Genomic DNA, 22,422 nt, shown 5'->3' on the forward strand with positions numbered 1-22,422 from the left:
CTTTCAGCTGGTAACCACCGCGTTGGAATTTCTGGATCCTCCCGGAGCTTGATCTCAGATTTCGGTTTGCCAGCACCCCAGCGACCAATGACGGCTGCATCAATCTGAATCTTGTTGCGAAAAGCTGCCCTCAAAGAATTGGGTCTTGGTTTTAAGATCGCTGGTCCTGGCTATCTTCTCGGCCTTCCTAATTCTTCAAACTTCTCTCATTCCGACATCGTTCATTTTTGACCTGGCAACGTCAACCGGACCAAACCACCCAGCAGTTCCCCCATCTTTCTCTTTCGATTCCAGTCGCGTCGGCGGTTTGCAAACCAGTGGAGCCCATCATATCAGATTCGCAGCGCCACCAGCCAGCTCGGAAACGCCATCCACATATCTGAGTACGGTGTCTCATACCAATCCTGTCGGGAGAATCTTCTGAGACTGACGCTCCTCTACCCACTAGGGATCCTCCCTTGGCTCGCACTTATCCTTGGCTCGCTCGATAACACTGGACCGGGTCTCTAACCACAGCGATCGCAAGACATATCTCTCTCCCTTTCTCCCTTTGTCCCTCGACGGTTCCACAAGGCTATAGTTCCTCCTCCTGTCGTTGCAACACCGCTCCCGAAACAGTGGTTTGCATTTCCCCGACACCGAACCAGACATCCTTTCCCAAGTGCACCCATCTCTACAGCTTGAATGTCTGCTGCGAAGTTTGAGTGTGCTTCCTACAAGCATTTCGAGGTGAGTCAAACCCTCTTGACAGTGTGGAACCGAGCCACTTCCGAGACGCATTTGAGAAAGCATCACTAGAGTGGCCGGCCCGAGTTGATCCAAAGAGTGTTGCAAGGCTGACTTGTTGTGCTTCATCGAAATAAACAGCCCGACTTCCACCCTCAAAGGCCAATCATCATCGGCGAGGAAGGCCTCGACTCGCCCGAGACGGTGACTCTCAAGTACGAAGAGGCAGTTGCAAGGGCAAACGGAGACCTTCGGGGCGACTCCCCGCCAGGTGGTCTCCTCCCCATGTCCCACTACGGTAAACAGCAGGCTGGCCCAATCCACGGTAAGTTCTACTGCTCTCACGCGGGTATGGAAAGCTTCTTGGTCTCCTTACCCACAAGAAGAAGCCTGTCGCGATGTGCGGGACCACTTGGCTAACGCGCCCCGTGCTTGCTGACAGGGTATGATGCCTCCCGTGGGTATCAGGAAGCTGCCTACCAGCAGTATGGTCCGCCAAGCTATCCCGCCCAGCACGGCGGTGCGGCTCAGCTCACCGCAGCCCAAATGAACCAGGATGCATTTGCAGCCAACAGCGCGGTCGGCTCGTACATGCCCGTCGGCGTAGGCCCGTCGGTTGTGTCCTGTCAACCAAGCTCCGGGATGGCTGGCACAAAGGTCATGGTCAAGGTTTCGTCGCCGTACGATCTCCTCAGCATGGCGCCGTACTTCTTCCTGGTTTTCGGGGTGCAGAGGGTCTCAGGGCATCCCATCAAGGATTCCCAGGACAGCAACGGCTACATGCTGACCATCTCAGCCGAGGCGCCGCCATTCGGGGTCACCAGCTGCAACAACGAGAACGTGCCAGTTACGCTCCTGATTGAAACCGAGAGCGGCGAGGAAGTCTCGAGGACTGCGGCAGGGCAGTTTGTATATCACGAAGCAGGCCCAGGTGCTAGCTCAGACGACATCACGAGGAAGGTGTCCAAGTCACCTGAGCAACAACATCAGTCTCCCAGGTCAGCAAGCACTCAGCTGGGCAACGAGGCCAGTACAAATACGTACGACTTTGCAACAGCGCCGCAGCAACCGGCACCAACCCCCTATGGGAGCAACTTTTCGCAAGAACACAACAACGGCAACAACATGCTCAGTGCCTATCGAACCAACTCCTTTGCGGAGCAACACTATTCGCGTGCGGTGCCGCCGCCGCTCCGACCGCCCATGGCGGGATGGCAGGCGTACGGAAGAACGCCTGGCCCACCCATCACACACACGCAGATATCTCGCCCAAGTCTGACGCCGTTGCCCATGCCCTCTGCCACTACCCCCCAGCTCGTTCGGACCAGCTCTATCCCCAACTCACCTGGGGGTGGACAGCAATCGGGGTACAACCACTGGGGCTCTTACTCCAACAAGGCCGTCCTGAAGATTCAGGGGAAGCTCGACTCCATGGCAGTGGACTGGACGCCGGAGGAATGGTCCAACCGCCGACGCATCGTCATGTTCAACAAGAAGCAGACGGGGTCGACGCTGACCACAAGCTTCCGATCAGTCAACGTCAATGAGCGGCCGCCCAATAGCATCTGCATCAGCTGCATCTGGTGGGCCGAGAAGAACGAATGCTACGTAACATCGGTGGACACCATCTACCTTCTCGAGCAACTCGTAGTTGCTCCGGCCAGGTTCACGGTCGAGGAGAAGAACCGCATTCGCCGCAACCTCGAGGGTTTCCGCCCGTTGACAGTCAGCAAGGCTAAGGCGGACTCGGAGGAGTTCTTCAAGATCATCATGGCATTCCCGAACCCGAAACCGAGAAACATTGAGAAGGACGTCAAGGTGTTCCCATGGAAGATCCTCGAGTCAGCACTCAAAAAGATCATTGGCAAATACAGCGCCAGTCCCTCTTCGACACTGCCGGCATCGCACCTCCTGACGCCGACACCCGTCAGTGCGTATCCCCCGCCACTCCCGACGCCGCCAGCGCCGAATGTCGCCTCGGACCATGTCGGATCGTATGGTGTCGCTTCGCAAGTTCACCAAGAGGGGCTGACATCTCCGAGATCGATCAGCGGCAGCACACATAGCTGGCCAGCGTACTCGACGGGACCAGGCCCTCGCAACCTTTCGCCAGCACTCACAGCGGTGTCCCCGCGACAATCTGGACTCCGCCTCGCTGCGCCTTTGCCCGCAGTGACGGGTTACGACAACCGGTCGATGACGACGCATTCGTACGGCAGCGGGATGCACACGCCGCTTGGCAACCATCACGCACCCTCCATGGGTCCTGGGCGATGGGATCCTACGATACCGGCGATGCACGCGCCTACGACATACGCGGAGCAGTACCAGCCCATGACCACGCACCACGCCCCCAGTCACCAAGTCTATGGTGGTGACGGGTACGGGGACGGGGCGCAACGCGCATGAAGCCGTGAGAGGCCTGCAGGCGGGAGTGAGGCAAGGGCGGCATGGTCGTGGACCAGGTGAGGGACCGACGGCTCTCGGAAACGAAGGGCGACGATGGGCTTTTCGCGTCTTGTGAGGCGCAAACGTGATAAGCCTAGCGAGAAGTCGCGGTAAGAATGACGGGCATGAGTCACCACTACTGCCAGGGGTACGAGGGGTGGGTGTGCGGGCAGGCGAGCGCGTGAACGAGGCCATGGGATCAAGAGGAGGGACCGAGTACGGGATGCAAACGACAAACCGAGGAAAGCATCAAAAGACGTCGGTCGGGGGGAGCGCAAGCCGCACGTCGTTGACTTGATTGGGGATGGCAGGCTACCACCTTGGACTGGGATGCTGGGGGGGGGGTTGGGTGGGTTGAGTGCGAGAGGAGGAGGGTGCAGGGGTCCCGCGGATGTTTCCCCTCCTCCCCTCCCCTCCGCTCCGCTCCCCTTCCCTTCCCATGTCACACACACACACACACACGCACACACTTTTACTCTCTTTCTCTCTCACACGCACATCCTTTTTCTCTTTCTTTCAGTCCCTCTCCCCGGTCAAGTCAGTCAGTCACTCTCGTCGTGTCTGTCCCCGTGTGGATGGGTGGGGTCGTTGGAGGAGGGGCTGTTTGTCAGCTGCTGTGGCGCAAGCCAATAGGCGCCATCGTAGTCGAATCTACCTTTCCCGATTTGGATAGGGTCGACCAATCACTGAGGCCCCGCTTTTGCCCGCCCGTACCGCCTGCTCCACCACTTCCCGGCATCAATATCGAAGGGCGAGCCACTTTCTCCGACGCATCGACGCATCGCTCGAGTGTCCCTCTCTGTTCTGTTCTGTCCCCGCCCGAAACTCACCCAGGATGAACCTTTCGGCGACAGATGACGATGCTGAAGGGACTGGAGCTCGGACTTGAGCCTCCTGGCCACTCAGGACGACAGTGCGACCGAGCTTATCGCGACAGCACCTCGCTCGTGTGCGGATCGATAACGGATCAGAGCCCAGAGCCTCAAGCTTACCCCTCATTGGCTGTGCTCTTTGATTTCATCATGGGTTGGGGGTGTATCTGGTGATCGTCTTTTCGGGGGGGGTCGCCTGCACCCGTCCGGCGTGCATGACGTACATCATCTGCGTCAGAAAGCCGTCCAACGGCACGGCGCCTTCTCCGCCTGCTCCAATTCCAGTGCCCGTCAGCTTCTGCACTCGACTCACTCCCCGACCACTCGCTTGCCTTCCCGCCTGTACTTCGGTCGTGCATTGGCGTTCCCGCCTCCCATACATGGATCCCAAGGGCATACCCGAACCATTCACATGGCTTCTTACCGAATTTCAGTGTCCCTCTGCCATCCCAAACGGGAACGTGGGCTGTTCGCTACGGAAAAGACATGTGGAAGAGGAGGCCTCTCCAGGAAGTCGATTTCCTGAGCCAAGGGCCGGAAGCCCCCTCGCCCCCCCCCCCCCCCCCCCCCAATAGTCAAAGCCTGTCTTGGTGGCGATAGAGTCGCCTTACGGGCGCGGGTGGCGCGGCTGACCTTATTCACACGCAGCCGTTCCGACCCTCCAACTTGCACCTTCGGGCGGTCACTCTCGACCCCGAGATCGGCATACGGGGGTGGGGGGGCGCGGTCTGATGTACCATTCGACAACAAGGCTGCTAGCGGCGCGTACCTTGTAACGGCCTCGTCGTCGTCGTCGTCGTCGTATCGGCTGTCAACAATATTCCACACCGCCATCCTTCCTCCCTCGCTCGGAACATCCCTTAACCTTGTTTCAGAACTCGCTACCGTTGAGGTCTCCTGGTGTCAGATAGAGTGATGGATACACCGGCGTTTCTGTTTAGCCTATTTGGCGATAGACTTGGTTACATTTTTGCGCATCTTTTCCCCCAAACGCGATTGCTAGCTACCACCCTGCCAAAGGCCCGGCCGCTCTGGACCACGACTGCTCGATAGAACAACCTGGCCATCAGCTTCTGCGGTGTCCTCCATCGCTTATCGACACTTGCGCCTCGGTAATCTCACAGCCACTGCCGCTATCGCTTTCTACACATGTAATGCACTGCACTGAGTCACACAATCCCCTCCCTCTTCCTCCATCGCTCAGAACACCACACGCTGCAAGCACAACTTACACCGCGATTTCCAGCAACTCTATTTCTCATACTCTTCCTCTCATTTTCTTCTTTGATACATTTCATACAACTGCATTTATTCCTACAGGCGTGACAGGGACGGATGGGCCAGGCCATAGAACGGGGAGAATCGGGAATAGGAGTCGGGGGGCGGCGGATGGGCTCGGACCCGGCTACGGAGGACCATTGTACAGGATACTGGGAGCGGGAGGCGGCATGGCGGGAGACCAGAACTTGGTCGGGAATCGGATACACGGCAACACAACAAGAACATGGTGGGCTGCACATAGCATTATACCCTTCGTTTTGCTTTTTTGGAACTGGTTTCGGGGGATCAATTGGGTTTTCGGTATGTTACATATGGGATAGTCTCCTGATAATCATAATCCTTTCGACATTGTTAAATCTGTTACATTGGCCCATGCGGTTATCACTTCGACGTCGCCAAGCCCAAGTTGAGGCGGTTCCATCTGATTTCCCATGTCTTGACATGGTACAGCAATGCAGAGATGTAGCTCACTATGGGATGATGCCGTTGCAGCGATATGAAGGAAGCGAGGACGCGACGTGGACTTGCATATCAGCACCAAATACGGAGTCGGCAACTCTGTCCAAAGAAACATTCGTTCGCAACAGTGATGCGGCTCCCAACCATCCACCCCTGGCGCTCGAAGGAGCCCAACAATCCCCCTTCCTTTCCTCCCCTTTTCATAACAAGTATATTCCATCCAAGGCACAGCGCTCATCGACCAGCAGACCCTCCAAAAGGGCAGCAACGCGACGGTGGGGCCAAAGGCCATGGAGGGTTTTCTTTGTCGCCGTCCCACATCATGTCGCTGTCCTTCCTCCTCCTCCTCCGGCGGACTTCGTGTTCCTCATCGAGCGGCGGGGGTTTTGTGGCTGTGGCCGGAGGGGGGAGAGGAGGGGATATACCGTTCTCGTCTGACGTAGCGGGAGTGCCGGCGTCGACGAGTCCAGAACAACGCGCCACGACACCTATCCCCGGCATCCGGATCCGCACAACACGCACTGCGGCCGAATCATTGCATGCATCTCTTACCCTGCATATCAGCCTCCGCCTGCGAATTGGTCATACGTCCTGACCGTGGCCTTGTTGACGTTGAAGAACTCGTCGAGCACCGGTGTCTTCCCAGATATCGGTGGTGTACGGATGGGGAGGATGGATGCAGGTACTCGGCTTTGAACCAGTCGGTCGCGGAGCCCGGACCTTTTCGGCCAACGCGATGATGTGGCTCGAGCATCGCTCCTTGCGCACCTCGAACCCGGGAGCCGCGATGAGGCTCCTGGCGCCGTTCCAGTTCATCCTGATATGGTCGGGCACACGCCCGATAGTGATACCGGAAGCGCCGGCGGCAGATCGGTACACGACGGCCGGCTCCTTGTAGCCTCCGGGCTGCAGAGTTGTGGTGGTGCTGCATATCATGTCGATCATGAACTTGTGGGAGTGCAAGTGTATGCCGTGAGTCGTCGAATCTTGCAAGTGTCGCCGGAAGGCGGAGGGGGGACCGTCATTTTCCGCCTCTGGAAGACTCTGTTCGGGGTAGTAATCTTGAAGTTCTTCCCTCTCCGGTGCTGTGGCTTCTGGCTCTTCTTGTCACCCTACTCTTCGTCGGACAGTGCAGTCTCAAACTTGATCCCTTGTGGCTTCTGGAGCCAGACCGCAATTTGCATCCAAAAGCACTCCAGCCAGTGCTGGGCAAGCCTTGGATCCACGATCTGCTGCCGCCGGGCGGCCGGGCTGTATAGCACCACCCAGAGAATCCACCACAGCTACCTGGGAGGTTCCTCCTGTCGATGTGCTCCTCAAAGTCAAATGTATCGAACGCCGCGAAGAACCGCTGGATCGGGTTTACTTCTCAAAGAGCACTCAATCTTGACGGGTCTTCGAGATCCTGTCGGAGCGCTTGCAGATATTGCAGCTTTTGGCTCAGCAGGGTGGCCAGGACGATGGCTTTCAAGTCTCCGGTAGCCATCCGCTGGACCCCGTGCGACGCGTGGCGGCTTTGTTGATCGGTCCGGGTGTACTGAGCCATTTTCGACAGCACTGCGTCGTGGTCCACCAAGGCCTTGAGTCTCAGCAGAAACCATGAGGTTGCCCTAAGCGAAAACCAAAATCGCGCTGTCGATGTGTAACCGGGTTTCTCAAGCTGTCTTTTGACAAGGCCCATCCGTCACGGATCTTGAAGTTCAAGTCACGATCGAGGCGGCCAGCCGGCACGTAATAGTCCTGTAGACCCAGCGTAGCCGTCATAGTTGGTAATGTGTTAAACGCAACGCTCAGTGAAGCATGACGTGCGGAAGCCCAGGTCGATCCCATGTGGTCTTTGCCTGGCGTCTTAGTTGCAGTTCACCGTCTCGCGGATCAGGCGAAACATCATGGTCCTTAGTGACTGGGAGGGAGCTTGCCGAGTAAGCATTGCTAGGATTCGACCTTGACGATTGCCCATCGTGCAACCTCTTGAACGAAGTCGTTGACTGAGATTTTGTTTAGCTTTTATTGGGGTTTACAATGTGAAGTAGCACGTAATCTTTCCTACTTAGCTTCTCGTGTATGCGTCCACAATGCCGACAATATTAAGATTATATGCAGCCTCCCAAGCAGAAGATCGTGTCACGTGTTTTCTAGATGGCCCTTTGCTATGTTTAGCCTTGGTTGTAATATCTTATAGGACTGATCGTCTGGACAGGAAGCCCCGAGACTGTCTGTGAAGCTGAATAGCAAGTAGACTAGGTTTCATCTTGGGTTGGATTCTGGAATAAGGCGTAGTTTTCGAGAAGCCTACAGGTTTAGGGATCACCGGACTGGAAACAGCTTTCGTCTTGACGTTAGGAAAGCAACAAAACCATGCATCGCAGAAGAACTGACGATCAAGCTTGCAGTTCGGTCGACCCATCAGCTCTTCCACATTGTTATGTTGATGAAGGTGTACTGTATCAGCAGCATGTCTTCCTACAGTCGGCACGCAGGATGGTGAAGAGTTGGGGCGGTACATGCATGTAGGGCGGGAACACAGAGACCACAGGGAAGGGGCGGGGCTAGGTACGGTAGTTGCGGCAGGCTCGGAAGGGAAGACCGCCATGCGCGGGTTGTGGACTGGAGTGAGGTACGTATCCAAGGCGATGGTGGCTGTTTCGTTTGATGAGTGGCGCTGGCCGAGAAAGCCCACGTCGTGTCGTACCGTATCCCACGAGGCAACAACACACTCAGCTCAGGGGGGAGGGGGGGTGCCTTCCAGGCGTTCCTTCGCTCTTTACTCCGTACCTACTTAGGTATCTACCTAGGTACCTACCTACCTAGGTCCGGTACCTCAACAAGACGCTACGCATTCTGCTCTGTTCCGTCTTGTTCCTGCGGCCGCCTTCCATTTATCCCTGCAACACGTCCCACCAGGCACGCTAAACGCCCATCCATTAATCCATCCATCCATCCAGATGCTCTGTATAATCTTGATAAGGGAGACGCCGAGCATCCATGTGCGTCCAGGCCAGCCAGGCCAGGGGTAATGATTGCTCTTTGTTGGACGCATGTCGCCCTCGTTGGCCAAGGAGAGGGCCAGTCTCGGCCTCGCTGCCTAGTCCGAGGGACAAAGGACATCATCGCCTTCAGGCGTTAATGGACAATGGAGCCCAGGCGAGCCCATCTTGGCGCAAGAGAATGGGGGTGGTACGATCTGCACAGTCGCTTCTCGTATGGCATGCTTAGATTCGGAGAGGATGACGCGACAAGCTGAGCTGAAGACCTGCCGTCCAGCCCGCGGTCGGTGTTTTTGCAGAGGCGCTACTGATGCACGCCGGTCCCAGTACCCAAAACGCCAACCTGAACGAACGCCAACGCCATTGCCAATATTAGTACGAGGCCTGCCCCGACAGAATGGGACGTGACATGGGACGGGTTCGGTCCCTCTCTTCCGCACAAGTACGGATACGATCCGTAGGTTTGCAGTTCACCAAAGGTAACCACAAAGGGCACCATCCACACTATCTATCTAGCTTACTTGCATCACCATTGACCCTTGGCTTCCCATTGGGACTTGGGCTTGGGAACTTGGGTCTTGGCTCCAGGGCTGCGAGACACCGAAACAAAGGCACCCGTCCGCCCATCCATCCCGTTTTCTCTCCCACCCCTCTCCGTGTCTTTTGCTCGCTTGCTTTCCATCTGGTTTATTGCTCCATTTGCCTGTCCCTTGAATTCCCATGCTTGCTTGCTCGATTGATGTCCTTATTCCTTTAAGGATTCCTATCCTGTATCGCTCGCTTCGATTGCTCGTTGCACACACGACCTGCAAGTGCTCCTCCACACTCGTTCAATTGGCAATCGCGTCGACAAGCTCGTAGTCTCCGCCGTCAATATCCAGCTCTCGTTGTCCAAACGTCGCGAACCCCCGCCGAGTCTTCACGTCACGGTTGCACCTGCCAACCAACGACAGGGTCTCACCCACTTGCGCCGCCCATCATGATCCCCACATTCCTCTTCGCCCTTGTGCCCCTCGTGGCAGCAACGTCGTCCTCGAAACGCGGTCTCGTCTTCACTCCGAACCCCAATTGGCCCCAGGACAACAAGATCTGGGTCCAACAGGGCTCCGACCTGACATGGTACTACAACTACCAGGAGATCCCCAGCCCGGCCTTCTCGTCAATACCCCAGGACCGGTTCGAGTTCGTCCCCATGATGTGGGGTGTCTCGTCCAACCCCGAAGACACTACATTCCTCACGAGCGTCCAGAGCTTGATCAACGACAAGGGCATCAACATTACCCACGCCCTCGGCTTCAACGAACCCGACGGCCCCACGCAGTACGGCGGCAGCAACATCGCCCCTGCCATCGCCGCCAAAGCCTGGGTCGCCAATTTTATCCCTCTCCAGGAGCTCGGCGTCAAGGTCGGCTTGCCTGCCTGCACCGGCGCTCCAAGCGGGCTGCCGTGGTTGAAGCAGTTCCTGGGCAACTGTTCTGAGATTATCAGCGACGGGGGGGATAAGAAGAACTGCACCTATGACTTCCTCCCCGTCCATTGGTATGACAACTTTGCCGGTCTTGCCAGCCATATCGGCGAGCTCGTTGCCAGGTATGTGCTTCCCCAACGCTCTCGGTAGCCCATCTTGCTTCTCACGACGCTGACAAAACCTGTAGTTTCCCCGACACCAAGATCTGGATCACCGAGTACGCCTACGCCAACCAGGATCTTTCCACTACCCAGGAGTTCTACAACATGAGCGCCGACTACTTTGATCGCATCGACTATATTGAGCGGTACTCCTACTTTGGCGCCTTCCGTTCCAAGACGAGCAACGTCGGCCCTAACAGCTCTTTCCTTAACAACGACGGCAAGCTTACCGACATTGGCGCATGGTACCTGGGAATGAGCGCTACCGGAGTCAATCCCCAGTCTGGGAGCAAGAGTGCTGCCGCTCGAGGCAGCGCACCGATGCTTGCTGCGCTGGCAGCGACTATTGCCGGTATCGCGTTTACCGTTACCTCATGATTCAAGTGAGCAGCGTACATTCATAATGAGAGCAATTGGAAAGGATCCACTTCCTCATCACGACATAGAACGGGAAATAGTACCAGCATCAACTGATCATCTGCCCCATATGTGGATTGGGTATAGAGACAGTTCCCCGACATGAGTTTTACAATTGTAATGTCTTTATTTGTCGAACTGGAGCAAACATAGAATAGGGGCGAACAGAATGTATATAGACGATGGGCGGTTGTAGCCCCCGGGGATTTGAAACGGTCTGAGAGGATACATTTTAGAGTCGGTGGACATAAATGATTTTATACGAATGCAACAGGGATCTCTCTCTCGCTTCTTCTTCATTTTTTTATCCTTTTTTTTAACCCTTCCTCTATCCCCGGCTATGCTATCAATGCGTTGTATTTACCCTCGGGCTAAAGTCGGCATATTGACCGAAAGTTATAGCACGATCAACAGTCATGTTCGCGCCCTCAGAACCACACTTGTGTGCCATACCGATGGTCTCATCCCGATACAGGACATTTTGTCGGTAAGGACATTCGTTGTAGGACTCAACAAAGCAGCAGGTCTGAAAGTTGACCAAGTAGATGGGCCGCCGGAAACGCATCTTTAAAGCAGAGCAGAGCAGAGCTTTGATACACTGATGATGGTGGCTGTTAGCGAGCAGGTCCCTAGACCGGCTAATCTCTAACACGCAGTAACGACTCGTGCGCGCTACTATACCCCAGACCCAGCGCTACCTGGACGCTGAAACGTTACTGGTCCGACTCAGTGACCGAGATGCCTCGGTCCGTTTGTCATTCCCCCACAGCCGCTGGTCTTGGCTGGGGGGACATGCTTGGGGAACGATTGCCGGCAGCTTAAGCCGCCATGAACCACGTCGTCTACTTTATGGCCCCATCCCCGCCCTCCCCTCTTCCATGAACAGAGTCGGAACCTCTTGAGCTTGTTTCTCCTCTGTTGCTCCTTTTATTCTTCACCCCTTTGTTCTGTTACTTCTCCGACCACAGTTATACCCTCCCCCATCAGACATCATGGCTCTCGAGAGAATCGGCTCCATTGTGAAGCACCTGGCCCCAGGAAGCGCCATCAACCAGATGTACGTCTGTCCGTCCGCACTTGTGATTGCCGCCGTCCCCTCTCCCCCCCCCAAGACACTTTCGATCCCTCCCCTTGTGGACCAACCAGCGACTGACATATTCGTCTCTGTACAGCCAATCCAAGAACCCCGATGATATTGTCATCACATTAGCCATCCGCACGCCTCTAGCCAAGGCCAAAAAGGGTGGCTTCAAGGACACGACCCTCGAGTACATGGTCTACGCCCTCCTCAAGGAGGTTCGCGAGCGATCCAAGATCGACCCCGCCGTGGTTGAGGATATCTGCATGGGCAATGTACGTTGTGATGGCGCACTCGCGACAGCTTTCCCCCAAGATTTATCACAGCAATTGACTCCCCGATCGCCAGGTCTCGGACGGCAAAGCCGCCTACAAGCTCCGCGCCGCCGCACTTGCCGCGGGCTTCCCCAACACCGCCGGTGCGTCGTCGGTGAATCGCTTCTGCTCTTCGGGCCTCAAGGCCACGGCCGACATCGCCAACGCCATCAGCGCCGGCGACATCGAGGTCGGCATCGCACTCGGCGCCGAGCAGATGTCCGTCGGCGGCGACGCTCTCGACAAGCCCTTTGACGAGGCCGTCACCTCGCAGAGCCAGGAGGCCGCCGACTGCATGCAACCCATGGGCTGGACCTCGGAGAACGTTTCGCGCGACTTCGGCCTCAGCCGCGAAGAGCTCGACAAGTACGCCGCCGAGAGCTTCCAGCGTGCCGAGAGGGCCCAGAACGCCGGCTGGTTTGACGACGAGATCGTGCCCATCAAGACAAAGGTCGTCGGCCCCGACGGTGAGGCCAAGGAGGTCACTCTCACAAGGGACGAGGGTATCCGGCCCGGCACGACCCCCGAGAGCTTGGCCAAGATCCGCGCCGCCTTTCCCCAATGGGGTCCCACCACCACGGGAGGCAACGCCAGTCAGGTCACTGACGGAGGTGAGTTCACGCGGCCTTCCCCCTTTTCTGCTCTTCTGTCATTCATTTCTTTTTCCATCTACACTGTGCTGACCAAGCGCAATTCGAAAAAGCCGCCGCCGTCCTACTCATGAAGCGCTCGACGGCCGTCAAGCTCGGTCAGCCTATCCTGGCCAAGTACGTCGGCTCCACCATCGCCGGCCTGGCCCCACGTATCATGGGTATCGGTCCGTCCATCGCCATCCCGAAGCTGCTTTCCCACTACAACCTGTCCCTCAACGACATCGACGTCGTCGAGATCAACGAGGCCTTCTCCAGCATGGCAGTCTACTGCCGCGACACCCTCGCCCTTGACTGGGCCAAGATGAACCCCCGCGGCGGCGCCGTCGCCCTCGGCCACCCGCTTGGCGCCACCGGCACGCGGCAGATCGTCACGGGCCTGAGCGAGCTGCGCCGGACCAAGAAGAAGATCCTGCTCACGAGTATGTGTATTGGTACGGGACAGGGCATGGCGGGTCTGTTTATCAACGAGGTCGTTTAAAGTAGTGGGGAACCCGGTTGGCTATGTGACTGTATGAGGAGAATATGCATCGCAGAATGAAAAAAAATTAAGTGTATGACCACCAAGATTCCCTTTTTTTTTTTTTTTTTTTTTTTTTTTTTTTTTTTTTTAAATCATTCACCCCCTGGGGACATACCGAGGTTACGTTTCTACGAAACCACGACGTGTATTCATGGCATTTGGTGAGATCTGCTCTGGAAATTCGAATGCGCACTGCCTTTTATATACTGTCTATGTACGTGTCCATAACGCATGTGATGACCTCGTGAAACATACAGCGTTTGTGCCGGGAGACCAGTAGAAATACTGTCCAAGAAGTGAAAGTCTTGACGCCTTTTCTCGCTTCGAATGCTGGTTTCCAAACGCCCATTCTAAATGCAAACTGCTCCGGGGGAAATGAACAAAAATCAGTGAGAATAAAAGCGCTCCGTTTACGGGTTCGTAACTTCGTTGACACTGTCCTCAAATTCGGTCATCTTCAACGCTTCTTGGACATCAGACACGAAGTGCGACTCCCCGCCGACCAGGTCAATGATGCCCGCTTGCCTCAATAGTCTCCAGATGTGATGGCGCGGGTTGGTGGGGCCGCGGCTGAAGAACACCCTGACGCCACGCTCCTTGTACCCGCTCACGATCTCCAGCAGCACCTGCGTGCCGGATCCATCCAGCGATGTCACGCCGTGAATATCGAAGATGACGTTCTTGTTATGATGCTCACCCCGCAGTCTCGGCAGGGCGGGGTGTGCCATGCTCGTGCCGTACAGTTCCAGCCTCCGGAGGCGCGCCTTCAGCTCGCCCGTGTTGGCAAAGGTCAAGGGCTCCGGGATCTTGACAATGAAGCAGCCCTCGACAAACTCCAGTCTGTCGGGGTTCAACTCGGCGTTCTCGAAGCGATGCGTACCGGGGATGCGGCCCAGGATCTGGATGCGAGGGCGAGTCGAGTGTTTGATGACCTGGAGCAGAGATAGGCCGACCCCAATGGCCATGCCGAGGGTAAGCGAGTAGAAGATTGTCGAGACGAAAATGATGGCCATCAGCGCCAGCTCGGTCCAACCTCGGATCTTGAAGAAGAACGCGATGTCGTGAGGAGCCTCTTCGAGCAGTGACCAGGCCACGACCGTGATCATGGATGAGAGGACGGGTTTCTGAACGTGTTAGCGAATGAGTACCCTAGTCAAGACGGAAGGACATACCGGCAGGTAGGCAAAGTACGGCAGCAGGAAAAACACGGCGAAGAGCGTGATCATGCTGAGAAAGATGGAGCTCATGGGCGTCTTGCCACCCGTCTGCTTGTTCAGTTTGCTTCTTCCATAACCGCCAAAGGCAGGCAAACTCATGAAGCAGGCCCCGACAACGTTGGCAGCGCCCAGTGCCACGAGTTCCCTGTTGGGGCTGAGCTGGACCCCTTGCACACTATCAGAGCTGCTGAGGCTCTTGGCCGCAACGGACGATTCAAAGAAGCCCAGAAGCGCAATCAGGAAGGACGTGCCCATGGCCTCGCGGATGTGCTTCATGTGGGCAGTCTGGAAAGGCCAGCGGAAGGCGAAGAGATGTCCCGACGGCGCCTTGACGGGTCCTAGGATCTCGACACCCTTGCTATCCCAGTCAAAGTACCAAGACAGGATGGCGGCAATGAGGACGACAAAGAAGCGATCGGGTATGTACGCAACCCCAGGATACTTGGGCTGGAGGTGCTTCTTGACTTCTCTCATCGTCATCATGATCACGAAGCTGACTCCGGCAACAATGAAGGTGAGCTTGTGGACATGGTCGAAAGAGTTGAAGATGAATTCCAGCTTGTCCATGCTACTCCCGTGGCTCACGCCCGCTTCCGCCGCGTACTCGACAAGGCCGAGCTCAGGAATCGCCTGGTCCACGGCAATGACGAAACCAATGGCAGAGATAAAACCTCGCAGGAAAGGTTTGCTGAGAACGCTATCAAGAAAGCCCAATCGAGCCAGTCCAGCGATCAAAACCGTAGCACCGGCCATGCCCGCTACTACTCCGCAAATTTTGGCTTGCACCTCGGCATTGTACTCGTCGCCCTGGTCTTGGTCGATGCTACCTCTGACCACGGACCCAACCAACAGAGAGCCGGCAGCTTCCGGGCCGACGACCATCTGCGGCGCGCTACCGAATATGGCATAGATGAAGGGGTTGAAGACGAAGGCATACAGTCCGTTGATCGGAGGAACATGTGCCAGGTTGTCGGCAAGCGAGAGAGCCATTGGCAGGTAAAGGGACGCGAGAGTCAAGGCTGCAACGAAATCTCCCTTCAGGTAGGACCACTTGTATTGGGGCAGCCATGTCAGGAGGGGAATGTAGTAGGAGAGATACCTGCAAAGCAGACTTTTGTTAGCCAGCGAACCCGTGTTTTTCCCTGGCACATGCAAACTTACATCCAGAGGTTGTCCTTGAAACCGGCCTGCTCTGCCAGGGTGCTCGAGGTATGCATCTTCTTGCTCTTGATGCTCCTTATGAAGCGCCTCCTCCAATGGTCGTCACCGGTGATGGCAGTCAACATAGGGTCGAGAATGGGGATCTCAGACGCCGAAGACGAGGCGTGGTCGCTCCCGACAGAGCTCACGGGCCGAGGGGAAAAGGTGCCATGAGTATAGCTGTTGGAAGACGGATTGTCGATGAGGACATTTTGAAGAAGACTCGTCGACTCGCTTGGCGGGGAGGTATTCGATCGGGCGGGACCAACGCCAGGGCGAGGAATACCGCGAAATTCGTTATCAGTGGGAAGCGGAGTGGCGAGCGGAGTGGCATCCTCGCGAGTGCTTAGGTATTCGGATTCGCCGCCGAGAGAGTTAGGAGACTGGATAGGAGAGCCCATCGTATAGCTCTGGCGCAGCGCGCTGGGGTTCGCTGGGCGATGAGTTGTTTGCGAAGAAGGACTGCGGCTCGGCGGAGGTCGACTTCCTGACATTTTCGTACCGTACGACCCCAAACAATATGACGTTACAGGCTAACCGAGAAAAAAAAACATGCGAGGGGTTGCGGTATGAGACCCCCCGGGTGCGACTCTGGCGGGGCTAGAGATGGAAGGCTCAAAAACGCAGATCGACTCTCGGAGGTTGCAGTGGACTCGGCGACAACAAACTAGCTTTTTTGCTTTTTTTGGTGTTCCTGGGGAGATCGAGAGAGTGCCAAGTTTAAGTCGCACAAATTGGCGACGGGGGATGGATGCGACGGGGAGAGAGAGTGTGGGTGTGTGAGGCAAGGTCGGAACAAAAAAGAGCGGTGATGGGATGGATGACAATACCGGTATCAGTTTGCTGCAACCGCCCCGGGCCAGACCATGTAAAAAAGGGGGTAATTTGTCACACCAAGGCTGACTCGTCGTAGCTTTAGACGATGGCGAAAGTTGGAATCTATTATGGCATTCTTAGAGGAGACGGGGCGGATTGGCAGATGGAGCAAAGCGGTCGGCGAGGGTGGTTTTTCCCCCCAAGACAAGGATTGCCATTCCGCAGTCGCTCACGAGGATCGGAGTGGCATCAATGCGCGATGGGGATCAAGATTGGGTGTGTCAGCAAACTCGATTTGACGACACGACGGGGCCATGGGATGGTTGGTTTTGTCTGATGTTACGTACTGATTTGCCTGCCATATTTGTAGGTATTTGTACGTGTATGCTGCCGTAATCCTCCTTGCTTCAGTGTTTAGCGATGTACCTTGGGTAGTTTAGGTACCTACCTACCTACCTCCCTTGGTGGACAGGGGCTACCGGCAAACACATTCCGCGGCGAACACAAACGCTGCCAGGCAGGTATTACACCACACCGCTTTGGGAGGATGGATGCACGTGAACCACTTTTCCTTTCGCCGCATTACCCCGCTGTGCCATTCGTACCCACCCGACCCCGATCATATGCCCCTCTTGTTACGTAGGTAGGCTGTCGCACTCGCCAGCTACCTACACTGCGGAGCACCACATATCTTCAACCCTTATCTCTATCATCGGCCCCTCCCGAGGTCGAGCGGGCTCAAGCCGGTCGGGCAAAAGTATCGTATACCTATACATAGTAGATAGGTACTACGTAGTGTACATCCTTCCCAAGTATGTCGACGAACGACGAACGACACCTTCCCCTGCCTTCTCTGGCTGGCCCAAACGCCACGTGATCTGGATGTCTTGCAGTATCACAAACATATCGTGATGGATCTCATCGGAGGTACTGCGAATCAATGGGTTTGCATCAATCACAAACGTCCGCTCCATGCTCCCAATGTTAAGGGCTCGGGGTTTGCTCGCGGATGCTCATGCTGCTTACACTTTTGCGAGGCAATGAGAACCCTTCGACAGGGCTTCAGTTGAACACGAACGGATTGTTGGCCGTCAAACACATAGCCCGAGGTACATTAGTCAAACACATCTCGTTTGCTAACAAGCGCCCCCACATCTTCAGCAAGCAATGATGCATGTCGATTTCAATGGTGCCGTGCTGCACCTAGCTACGGGCAATCATGCGGCCTTTCAGCCAAAGGATCCTCGAGGTCTTTCAACTCCTCCCTGCCCCCAAACTCCCCTGTATCTTCGACATTCAATCTCAAATCCAGGGCGTGATCTCATTCCTAGCCTCAAGATAATCACAAAGACCTCATGCACGATCCTATTACTCGTCACCACGGCTGTGGACGGTCGCAGATCCTGAACTAGACCAACAATCGACATGGCATTGTGATTGGCCGCTGTGCACCGACGCACATGTACCTCTGGGATCCCACCTGTTTGCTGGGCGCTTCTTGTGCCAATCCCGGCTCTTCCGGGGACCGATTCTCGTCACAATCACATTCGGGCCCATCACTTAGACTTTCGACACAGCAAACATCGTGAGCGCAACCCCTGGCCGATATCACCAAAGAAAGCTGTTATGCCGAGTCATTCATCAACACTCGGGGGCCGTGGCATCCTATGGGCGAATCACTGCTTGATTTTCTTGTTTGTGACAAACATGCGCATATTGTCACCACCGTACCGCAGTCCAATAGCACATACGACAAGCTGCACGACGTCACGCGGGGGTTTTTGCGCGACTTGTCTCCTTCCTTCTCTCGTGATTCCATTTTGATCACAGCTAGCGTGTAATGATGCTTATATAGAAGACTATCGGCGCATGCCTTCTTCCCTCTGCTTGCACTGCGCCCACATCGCTTCACAGTCATTGACAAGCTTCTGGTAGCTTCTCACTGAACATTGGTTATATATTGCATCTCAACAACACGATCTTATTGTACTGTCTTTCTGCTGTGTCAATAGGCAGCAACCATTTCACAATGCGTCTCTTCACCAAAACACTCCTCGAGGCCATCATTCTATGCCTTGTTACAGTAATTGCCGCATCTAAAGACGGATATAAAGACATGGTGCCTCGAACCTTCATCAATGCGGACGGCACTGACTCAACCATCCATGTAAATCGCCGGCTTCAGTTCACCCAAGGAAGCGAAAGCACACGGCCAACGCGGCTCTCCAAACGCGTTGTCTTCTCGCCCGGAAGAGTCGAGTGGTGCGGTGAGGTGGCCGAGGACCCAGCGACAGACTTTTCGGCTTCAGCTCCTTCGGCCGAGGACTGCCAGGCCCTCATCAACTCATTGGGGGACCAGGACGGCTTCTGGACGTTGCAACCCAACGACTTCTCCTCAGACGGCTGGGCCCGTATTGTGAGCTCGGGGTCGTGCGCTTTTGCGGCAAGATATGCCGACTCTGGTAGTACTGGCAATCCAATGAGAATCGGTACCAACGATATTCTCTTCTATACGACAAGATATCTTCCCTTGGCCCAAAACGGGAAGCTTGGGCTGCAGGGAACTGTTCAGTGTAACAATGCCGAAAAAATGCTTTTCGTGACCTGGGGGTTACTCAGCAGCTAATATATGCAGCGAAAAGCACAAACATCAAGCAGGAGTAACCTGTGAATTCATTACAGATTTGGTTGCAAGACGTGCCTGGCAATCCTGATAATTACCAACCACATCGATCTCGGACTATAAAATGGTTGTCAATTAGAATGAATATTCAGATATTAAGCAAGAAACAAAAACTTAATATTCCATATTTCAAGTGGCTCAAGTAGATGAATCGCAACCCTTACAATTTCCAAAGCAAAGTATTTGAAAAGAAGCTTCGTTAATGAGCGTTAAAGAATCCCTCTGTTCGTGACTACCTCAGAGAAACGAGGCATACGCCATGGCTTGGCTTTTCCAGATGTACCTTCGCTCTTCAGGCAGTCGAGACAGTTGAAAATGCCCCTCTGCTTAACAATCCTTTTTGCTCCATCACTGAATTAGTGAGATAGGTTGTGGTCACCGTATTCGTTTGGAGAACAGCCGCAGCGACTTGTCACATTTGATCACTGGAAACTCGCCAAGGTGATTTGGGGTTGGTTGACCGCTATTTCCAGAAGGTTGCAAAACTTGTACGTTGCAAAGTCGATGGGCGCTGGACTTTCGAACAGTCTCAATGTAAACCCCAAATGCCCTCGCAAACCCCGGGCATAGGTATTGTGAATTGTACAACACTTGATGCCATGCCATTGGGGCGATGGGACCTTGGTAGAAAGCGCTGCCTCATTCGTGTCGTTTATCTTCTGGATAACCTGCCTTTTTCAGGTTTGTATTAAATATAGGAACTTGGGAATAGGCTTACGAATGATATCGTGCCTCAGCAGAGGATGACCTGCAAGTATCTTGACTTGGTCCGAAGTCGATAGAAAGGTGCCTTCATGCTGCAGTAATATCCTCCAGGACACTTCTGAGAACCTAAGGAGGAGGTCGACTACATACGAGAATATCAATGGTATCAAAATTCGATTATTGGCTGCACGTTCTTGTCGTAACCCTGGAGCTAGTCTCTGATCCATATCATCCCGCCATACTTTAGTGCTCGGATGGATTTGTACTAATCACCGATTAGGGACAATTTAGAAAGACTTGTTGTTTCTGACCTCGGACTAACGTAGACGGTGTGAAAAATCTGGCACAGAGTAGCCATTGCCTCGATATGATCGATGGGGAGGTTGGTGATGTACGCGTTCTTGAAGCCGGGAATTTTGGCAAGCTCGGCGGCCTCTTTGAACTTCTTGCCAAGCATTGTTTTGAAAACTGGCGAAGTCAGCATGAGAATCTTCGACAATACTCACGGCTCATCATTTGCGACCTGTGCACAGTTCAAAGGCTTCTTATTGACGCTCTCATCGGTTTCTTCGCGATCGGCAACGTCAGCACCGGCATTTTCAAGTCCCATGCCACTCAACTGAAGGATGAGGTCTTCATCCTTATCAATCCCACGGCGATTAGGCATGCTCTACTGGAGTAAAGAGGAGGCAATGAAAAGAGTGGCTGAGATTATAGTAGGATCATGATGGTGTCACTAAATCCGTTGTTTCATATTTTGATGTACTCAAGTCCATGGAAATGATAGCTTCCATCTACGTGGATGCACTAGTATCCACACTCCACTTCTTGATTGAGTGCTGTGAAAAGGCCTCTTGAGTGATCAAAACCCTATGCATTTAGAAGGTCAAGGCAAATATGCAAACCATCAGCTAACAGTCAGTTACGTGGCTTTCCCATTTTCTTCCTACAACAGCCATCACCAATCTAAGTCATTGCCTATCGAGTTCCTGATTAAATGCGCAACGTTCAACAGTTAGACCTTTGTAAGCTATCCGACTGCTGCTCAGCAAAAGGCGATTCCCCTCCAGCGGTTATAAAAGGCAATCAACTCAAACCCGGTATCTCAATCTACCCCTGTAAGGAATTGGTCTTACAGATCATCCACTCTGTCCATGAATCACAGTAGTAAAATCTGACCGTTCCTTGGTCACCAAACATAGCGGCCATGGCTCGAGACTCCCCTTGTGCAGCAAGTTGCAAATTGACTAGAAAACCAACCAAAGAGGTTCCTAATCTCGTGCTGCCAAAAGCTGATTACAGTCATAATTTCCCTGTGGATGGGCCGTCCCACTTCTTCACGAGCCACTGAATCTTAGAGCATGTAAGCACAAGTCGGCAGGGGTGGATTTTCCTTGTTCTGTTCCAGGCTCTGAGGGTATTGTCAAGGACATCTTGACACAAAGAATCATGGCTAACTGCATTCAGGAATCGAAGAGGGTTGGTAAGACCGACGGCTTGCCGAAGCCACATCTCGTATAGTGGCCATTAAAGCCTCGACCCGAGACACTTATCCAGTAGGCACTCATGGCGCCGTCAGTAATGGAGTAAGTCGCCGTTGCCTGCAGTCAACTTGCCCAAGAGCAGACCTAACCATGACTGTGTTCCAATAAAAGCTTATATCTGTGGATGGATGATAATTAAGCAGTTTATGTATGGGTCTTATGCAGTCGAGGTAAAAGAGAAGGCTCTCACTCATGGCCTGGACATCGTGGACTGTAATCTAGACCCGATAACATGTCACTGCTACCCAGACCATCGTTCTGATCGTGTAATGGCGTCACGAAGCAATGGGATATGGGGTGTTCTGTTCGCCCGGTCCATGAAAGTATGGCGCCAGACATGAGAGACATGCAGCTGCATGTCCGAGGGATGCCCGATTGGCTACGGGAGCTTGCAGCAATTGAGACTCATGGTTTAGGAAACATCTCATTAGAAGAGACGTCATGGTTTACATAAGGGCGTCTTCTTGAATATTAATATTAATATACATAAACCATGTCGAAAGATAGTTTCCTTGGCTAAAAACTTGCCAAAGGTGAAGATTTAAGAGGCCAAAAATTATGTAAAGAAATCTGTGGGTTCAGCGGATTAATAAAAACCAGTCCTTCAGCAGGTTTAAATCTTAGTATTACTCAATTCAGCGGCATCCAAAACGGCCGTAAATGGCTCGCGACCTGACCGTGTTGAAATCCATGTCAACACCAAGATCTCTACATTTTCAAATGACGGAGTGGTAGGCCAGTGGTAACGGTGACAGAATACAATTGAGGCCAATTAAAATAAATCCAAGTGAACGTTTGAAACCGTACGAAGGCTTTTATCGTTTCGCCATCCTCGTGGCGCCATATCGTAGTCCTCGTCCCTGCCCTTCCTCG

General features: G+C 54.3%; 9 protein-coding genes across 9 annotated transcripts; 6 read left to right on the forward strand and 3 right to left on the reverse strand.

Annotated features, from left to right (window-relative positions):
- Window positions 1–684: 684 nt before the first annotated feature.
- LY79DRAFT_525493 (uncharacterized protein) lies at window positions 685–3,135 on the forward strand (the record flags this gene model as incomplete). Its single annotated transcript, XM_060555734.1, has 3 exons — window positions 685–729; window positions 868–1,051; window positions 1,169–3,135. The coding sequence occupies 3 exons, from the start codon at window positions 685–687 to the stop codon at window positions 3,133–3,135; spliced, it is 2,196 nt and encodes a 731-aa protein (XP_060409212.1).
- A 3,233-nt stretch (window positions 3,136–6,368) lies between these two features.
- Window positions 6,369–6,722, reverse strand: LY79DRAFT_583556 (uncharacterized protein; the record flags this gene model as incomplete). Its single annotated transcript, XM_060560330.1, has 1 exon — window positions 6,369–6,722. The coding sequence occupies one exon, from the start codon at window positions 6,720–6,722 to the stop codon at window positions 6,369–6,371; it is 354 nt and encodes a 117-aa protein (XP_060409213.1).
- A 3,030-nt stretch (window positions 6,723–9,752) lies between these two features.
- Window positions 9,753–10,780, forward strand: LY79DRAFT_593852 (glycosyl hydrolase catalytic core-domain-containing protein; the record flags this gene model as incomplete). Its single annotated transcript, XM_060561613.1, has 2 exons — window positions 9,753–10,363; window positions 10,429–10,780. 2 exons carry the CDS (start codon window positions 9,753–9,755, stop codon window positions 10,778–10,780), a joined length of 963 nt encoding a protein of 320 aa, XP_060409214.1.
- A 152-nt stretch (window positions 10,781–10,932) lies between these two features.
- LY79DRAFT_402149 (uncharacterized protein) lies at window positions 10,933–11,455 on the forward strand. Its single transcript, XM_060553036.1, has 2 exons — window positions 10,933–11,306; window positions 11,365–11,455. Exons 1-2 carry the CDS (start codon window positions 11,085–11,087, stop codon window positions 11,419–11,421), a joined length of 279 nt encoding a protein of 92 aa, XP_060409215.1. The 5' UTR covers window positions 10,933–11,084; the 3' UTR covers window positions 11,422–11,455.
- Window positions 11,456–11,811: 356 nt separating this feature from the next.
- LY79DRAFT_583558 (acetyl-CoA acetyltransferase) lies at window positions 11,812–13,342 on the forward strand (the record flags this gene model as incomplete). The annotated part of the gene is made up of 4 exons (XM_060560331.1): window positions 11,812–11,876; window positions 11,992–12,172; window positions 12,246–12,822; window positions 12,900–13,342. 4 exons carry the CDS (start codon window positions 11,812–11,814, stop codon window positions 13,340–13,342), a joined length of 1,266 nt encoding a protein of 421 aa, XP_060409216.1.
- A 452-nt stretch (window positions 13,343–13,794) lies between these two features.
- Window positions 13,795–16,202, reverse strand: LY79DRAFT_593854 (sulfate permease; the record flags this gene model as incomplete). Its single annotated transcript, XM_060561614.1, has 3 exons — window positions 13,795–14,508; window positions 14,557–15,700; window positions 15,763–16,202. 3 exons carry the CDS (start codon window positions 16,200–16,202, stop codon window positions 13,795–13,797), a joined length of 2,298 nt encoding a protein of 765 aa, XP_060409217.1.
- Window positions 16,203–16,481: 279 nt separating this feature from the next.
- Window positions 16,482–16,940, forward strand: LY79DRAFT_568297 (uncharacterized protein). The gene has a single exon (XM_060558951.1). The coding sequence runs from the start codon at window positions 16,746–16,748 to the stop codon at window positions 16,914–16,916; it is 171 nt and encodes a 56-aa protein (XP_060409218.1). The 5' UTR covers window positions 16,482–16,745; the 3' UTR covers window positions 16,917–16,940.
- A 1,793-nt stretch (window positions 16,941–18,733) lies between these two features.
- Window positions 18,734–19,243, forward strand: LY79DRAFT_593855 (putative necrosis-inducing factor-domain-containing protein; the record flags this gene model as incomplete). Its single annotated transcript, XM_060561615.1, has 1 exon — window positions 18,734–19,243. One exon carries the CDS (start codon window positions 18,734–18,736, stop codon window positions 19,241–19,243), a length of 510 nt encoding a protein of 169 aa, XP_060409219.1.
- A 734-nt stretch (window positions 19,244–19,977) lies between these two features.
- Window positions 19,978–20,672, reverse strand: LY79DRAFT_593856 (uncharacterized protein; the record flags this gene model as incomplete). The annotated part of the gene is made up of 3 exons (XM_060561616.1): window positions 19,978–20,147; window positions 20,279–20,495; window positions 20,529–20,672. 3 exons carry the CDS (start codon window positions 20,670–20,672, stop codon window positions 19,978–19,980), a joined length of 531 nt encoding a protein of 176 aa, XP_060409220.1.
- Window positions 20,673–22,422: the final 1,750 nt, after the last annotated feature.

The sequence above is a fragment of the Colletotrichum navitas genome, assembly GCF_030913465.1.
Source record: "Colletotrichum navitas strain CBS 125086 chromosome Unknown LY79scaffold_89, whole genome shotgun sequence".
Taxonomy (NCBI): domain Eukaryota; kingdom Fungi; phylum Ascomycota; class Sordariomycetes; order Glomerellales; family Glomerellaceae; genus Colletotrichum; species Colletotrichum navitas.